A 5,595-nucleotide genomic window follows, 5' to 3' on the forward strand; every position below is an offset into this window, starting at 1 on the left:
GTTTTTATGTCTATCTGTCGATAACTTGGGGTATTGCTACAGACAACTTGCGTCTGAACTAAGTGGTGGAAGGCCTGCCAGCAAGGCCGAACGGGTCTCCCCGTTGGCTCATGTCGGTGTGGTTGTCGTTTCTTGTTGCGTGCATTGCGCCGTCGGCGAGTGTGGACTTGTCCCTGTTTGGGGTGAAGGAGTTGAGCAGGCTTGGTCCTGCATGTATCTGTTTTCAACAGTTTTTCTATAACTAACCGTTCAACAATCTTCTTAATAATTAGTTAAATGAAAGAAAAACATGGCTCCACATGTTTCTGAAAAAATATTTGTGACTTTTTTGGAATGAAACGTCGTGTTTCTAAAGTGTAACCATTCAACATCGGCTGGATAAAAAGAAAAACTACAGCCGAGTAATTCCATGAGAGCTCAACGGGGAAGACATGGCAGCTGATTAGGGTCGCCCGGCGGTGACAGCCCATGCATGTTACTGATTAAGCTCCATAATATCTGCAAGTGCAGTGTTTTTTTTTTGCGGGGACAAGTGCAAGTGCAGTGTTTATGTACTAATCACTATCGATCGTATCAAAGACTTTGTCTTCCATCATCTCCGTGTTTGTGTCTTCCATAATATGTGCGAGAGAGAGAGAGAGAGAGAGAGAGAGAGAGAGAGAGAGAGTTGACATCTCCAGGTAGAGCCAAAACAAGGCGGAGTAGCAGAATGTGATCTGTCGTGGTTTGTGTGTTCGAGGGTCAAACAGGCCGCCCGGCTGGGGAGATGGAAAAGTTGACAAAGCTTACACAGGAGATGATCGCGTACCTCGCAAGCAAATGGCATGTAATGTAATGCATGTGGACACGTACGAACTGCTATCGCGAATGGAAGAGAATTAACTGTCACGCGTATGGTCTTGCATTCTTGCTGGCTAGAGTAAGCTAGGAGCTATCGCGCGACTTTTTAGCTTGGTTACAGCTAAATGAGATGATCCATCGAATATTCGCTCTCTAATTAACTAAATGAGATGATCCATGCATGACGTATCCGCACGGGTGCACGGACGGTGCTGCTAGACTAATAACTTTGGCTGCTGCTAGCGAGCTCCCACGCCGTGCAGGCGATCCATGCATGTGCACGGTTGCACCTGCCTAGGTCGACAAATTTTGTTAATTTTAACAGCTTTGACCTTATCAATTGTACTGTATGTAGAGACGCCTGCCTGTGTATATATAAAGGAATGAGGATACGTAGACTCAACATCTTTCTCATTAACCAAGATCCAAGAGCAATCAGCTAGCTAAGGCAAACTTAGCTACGAGTAAGAGGGGAGTTACTACCTAGTACGAGTGCTAGCAGGATGCCGGAAGAACCGAGGCGCAGCAACAATCAGCGCCTCCTGCCTATACGTAAGTTTTCTCGCCCTGGTTCTTCTTCTGCGTCATCACTTGTTATCCGTCCGATGTTGCAAGATTTCCAGCCCATCACATTTTCCTTGAGGTGATCAATTCGTGCGGACGTCTGCATGTTCGCATATATACGTGCGTGCGAGCTTTGTTTCGAATGGGGATTACACATGTTATAATCCACATCCTTGTCAAGTTTCTTTGAGTGATTATTAAACTCTATCCTTGAGACCTAGGCGTCTCTCATGGCCTCAGATCGATACTAGTAGCTCCGTTCGCTCAGATCTGAGTCTTGGCCTTCCCCGCGGCGCCTCGCGATCCTTCTTCTATAAGGAAAGGGCCACAGCTACTATTTTATGTTCATGTATTGGTCGAGTTTTCTCTATTATTCCATCTTTTACACATCTGCTGTATTATTTTTGTGCATTTTGACATTTCTATTTCTGGGTCGTTATATCTATTTGCAGATGGTTTTCTTTAGGCATATACTATATCATACCTACGTTTAGCCTGTTTTGAGCAAAATCCAAGGTTTTTGTTGTTGTTGCGAGAATCCAAGGTTCTCTGTGCATCGAAAACTCTGCTACCCGAATTCGACATGGTGGACATTTTAATTGTTGTGAAGCACAATTACATTTCGCAGACCCTTGCAATTAGCTATAAAAAACACCAAATCTGACGCAGTTTGGCTTGTTTTGTGAACCATGTGCATCTGCAATGATCTTTTTTTTTTGCGGGACATCTGCAATGATCTTCATGGACACTTGCATTTTTTTCCCTATAAGGATGTAAAAACAGTTTGCATAAGTTATTATAATGTATCCCACATGATTTCAGTTTTATCACTCTTTGTTGTCTTTTTTGTTCTCCCTGCAGGAAATACAGCAATTGTAGGTCCTGCTAGGCGACAGCTTCAGTTCACGCAGGAACGAACTACCAACCAAGGCCCAACTCATGGGAACAGTTCAGCAGGTTGTAAGAAGATGAAGGGGACCGAAGTCAAAATTTTGGTTTTATTTTTGACTCATTGGCTCTTATACGAAACTTATGTCCATGTTGTAAATTTTGAGGCAAAAATTAATGCCTACGCAATACATATAACCTACTTGTCATTTTTTGGTTCATATTTGAACTAAATCCAAGGATTACATACAAAAACTCACTGTCCTGATTAATTAGATCCAATTCTTTTTAAGCGAGTCTATAGACTATATTTTCACATACGCATGTAAGTTTTCCAAAATAATGACTTAATTGAGTTGTGTTTGACAATTTACTTTGCTCGGATGGCTTACAGTTTCGCTGAATTTTATTTATTTAAAATTTATGGAACATATTTTATTTATTCGAAGGGGTGAATGCTCCATCGAGGGGTGGAGTTTGGTATCCTTTCAATACACCATGTTATCATACGAATATACTCAACCCATGGAAACAACCTATCTCGTAGGTAGATAACACAAAGGTTGAATGGTTATATTTTCTTGTCCTGATAAAGACTTTGCTTTTAAGACATTTTACAACTTATATATGCGGCTAATTAGTCTAAAATTAAATGGAACTTAATAAAACTTTAGAACATTGTAAGTTGCTATTTCTATTTTAAGTCGCATGCAGCCGCTAGACAGGTAACAAGCATATTTTTTATTATGCTTTTTACTATTATTTCATATATACATGTAAGTTTTTTCCAAAATAAGCTCATATGTTTTTCGTAGGTTACTATAATTTAGTTTCTCACATGTCTTTTAGTTTATTTGGTTTTATTTGAAAATTGAAATTCATTTATCTCCATGAAGGGGGGAATGCTCCCATGCGGGGTGGAGTTGGCCATCTCAGTAACCCCCAAGCCCAAGTTCATTCTACCATTATAGCTCCAGCCCATCAAAATGAAGAAACTAGTAAGTGGATGTATGAAAATTAGAATGTTATGTTTTGATGTTCTTGCGTAGACTTATTTGCTATTCTAAAATTTATGTAAAAGGCACATTTAGTCTGACAACCGGTAAATTATGTGACCTTTGAGGGCAAAAAAACATGGAACTTGGTTTAGATAGAACATCTATCTCTTGGCGTTTTAAAAACAAAACTCAAGGATATATGTGCAAATATCTTCTTTATATCATGATAATATGCAATTTTATAATTTCTGTTAAGCAAGTTTGTTTTGAGTATGATTTCATATAGACTTGTGTAAATTGCCCAAAATAAGCCCACACGCTACTAATATACTTATTTTACTTTTCTCATACATCTTCCAGGTAAAATGAGCATTGAATATTAATATATTTTGGAACTCATTGTTTCGTGTAGGGGTGAATAACCCAGCAAGGGGTGGAGTGGGCAATCCTATAAACCAGCAGGAGAATTCTACTAGGATTGTCTCAAACCATGAAAACAATATAGGTATTGGGGCATGTTCATTTGAGTATGATTCCATATAGGCCCATGTAAATTTCCCAAAATAAGTCTACATTATACTAGTGTAACTTATTAGTTTACTTTCTCACATGTCTTCCATGTAAACTAAGAATAAATTGTTAATATATTTTGGAACTCTTTTTTCACGTAGGGGTGAATTACCCGTCAATGGGTGGAGCGGGAAATCCTACCAAGACACAGGATAATTCTACCAAGATAGTCTCAAACTATGAAAACAATACAGGTATGCGTATGTAAATATAAAAAGTTCAAATGATTATGTTTTGTTCTAGGAGAGACTCATTTTCTCTCCCAAAACTTGTGTAAGATTTAATCCACATTTTAATTATGCTTATGTGTTGAAATTCACTTTTTTCATGATTGAATGTTCCATCGTCGATTGTTGTTATCCCTCCTCACACCCCACAAGGTCATGGTGCCAATGTAGTCTCAACTCCTGAGAACAACACATCAACCGGTAAGCTTTTTCTTTACGAAAAGGATCACATGAGATTTGTCGTTTTAGTTATGTGCATGGATAAAACAAGCAAGTCTATTATAAACCATGAAGGTGACCAGCAAAAAGAAGTAGGACACTCTTGAACTCCTACAATGTTGCTTCTAAAGTTCTTGGCTCCTGCAAGGGACCAATGCGTCGAATAGCGGTAGTAAATGCACAAATGAAGATACACGCAGGGATAGTTATGTTTCTAGAACCTACGCTCCATGGTGAGCACATGCTCACAACCCACCTAACATGTAGCATAGTTGAATGGTTATGTTTTTTTATACTGGGAGACAATGACCATTTGCTTCCTGAATTAACTTATGATAAATTCTATATAGAACCTCTTTGCACATAACTTATTTGCAGCCTAGAATACATTTTTCATTTTGTGGTGTCTATTTTGATCTATATCCATGCATATTTGTAACCAAATCCACTCTATCCAAATTAGATACAATTGAAAAACATTTTCGGTGCAACATTTTATAGCATTATCTACTCATTATATAACTGTATGAATATTGGAGTACATATTTTATCAAATCTGATGCAGTATATGTCAGTCTCACCTAATTTTAATTGTAGATGCATCAACCGTTGGACCACCAAACAGAGCTATCCATATGGCCCGTGAAAATCCTGTCGCTGCGATACAACCTCAAATTGTAAGTCTTAATGCCCCCCCCCCCTCCCGGCGCGCCGCGACCACGTCTCATGCATAACCATGTCCATGATGACTGAATCGTCAATCTGAAATCAATTTTCCTAGGTCAATGAGTGTAGCCATGAAGAGCGACTCAAGTTCAATGAAGAAAGACGCATGCAGGTGCCTATGTTGGCCCTACATGAACTGCAAATAAACGCATACATGTGTAGCACGTGAATAATATACTCCTATGCACGTGCTGCTCACAAGCATGTGCTTAGTGAGCGTCATTTGTCTGTAATTTATACATGTAAGCATATCACAATAAGCATGCATTAATGATGTATACTTGGTAAATGAAATATTATATAAGTTGTTATTTGCACATCTGATGTATTTATATTGTTATTTATTAGTATTTATTTTCTTTTTGGGCAAAATATTTCTGAATATTCCAAGAGCAACCTACAATTCGTTTTTGTTTAGGCTACACCTAGTTGGACATAAGACGTTGGGGGCGAAATCTATGGTCGGTGGCACCTGGGGGTTTCATCCTAATGAACCAATAATCCTTGTTAACTTGTCTCTTTAAACCGGAATCCTTGGCGATTGCGATATCTAGCCTACTGCA

At 39.0% G+C, this 5,595-nt stretch overlaps 1 protein-coding gene across 1 annotated transcript; it reads left to right on the plus strand.

The window, feature by feature from the left end:
- The first annotated feature begins 1,258 nt into the window (after positions 1–1,258).
- LOC125524951 lies at positions 1,259–5,351 on the plus strand. Its single transcript, XM_048689979.1, has 8 exons — positions 1,259–1,392; positions 2,266–2,361; positions 3,189–3,290; positions 3,703–3,795; positions 3,962–4,054; positions 4,241–4,288; positions 4,904–4,983; positions 5,088–5,351. Exons 1-8 carry the CDS (start codon positions 1,344–1,346, stop codon positions 5,199–5,201), a joined length of 675 nt encoding a protein of 224 aa, XP_048545936.1. The 5' UTR covers positions 1,259–1,343; the 3' UTR covers positions 5,202–5,351.
- Positions 5,352–5,595: the final 244 nt, after the last annotated feature.

Source organism: Triticum urartu, chromosome 7 (assembly GCF_003073215.2).
Source record: "Triticum urartu cultivar G1812 chromosome 7, Tu2.1, whole genome shotgun sequence".
Taxonomy (NCBI): domain Eukaryota; kingdom Viridiplantae; phylum Streptophyta; class Magnoliopsida; order Poales; family Poaceae; genus Triticum; species Triticum urartu.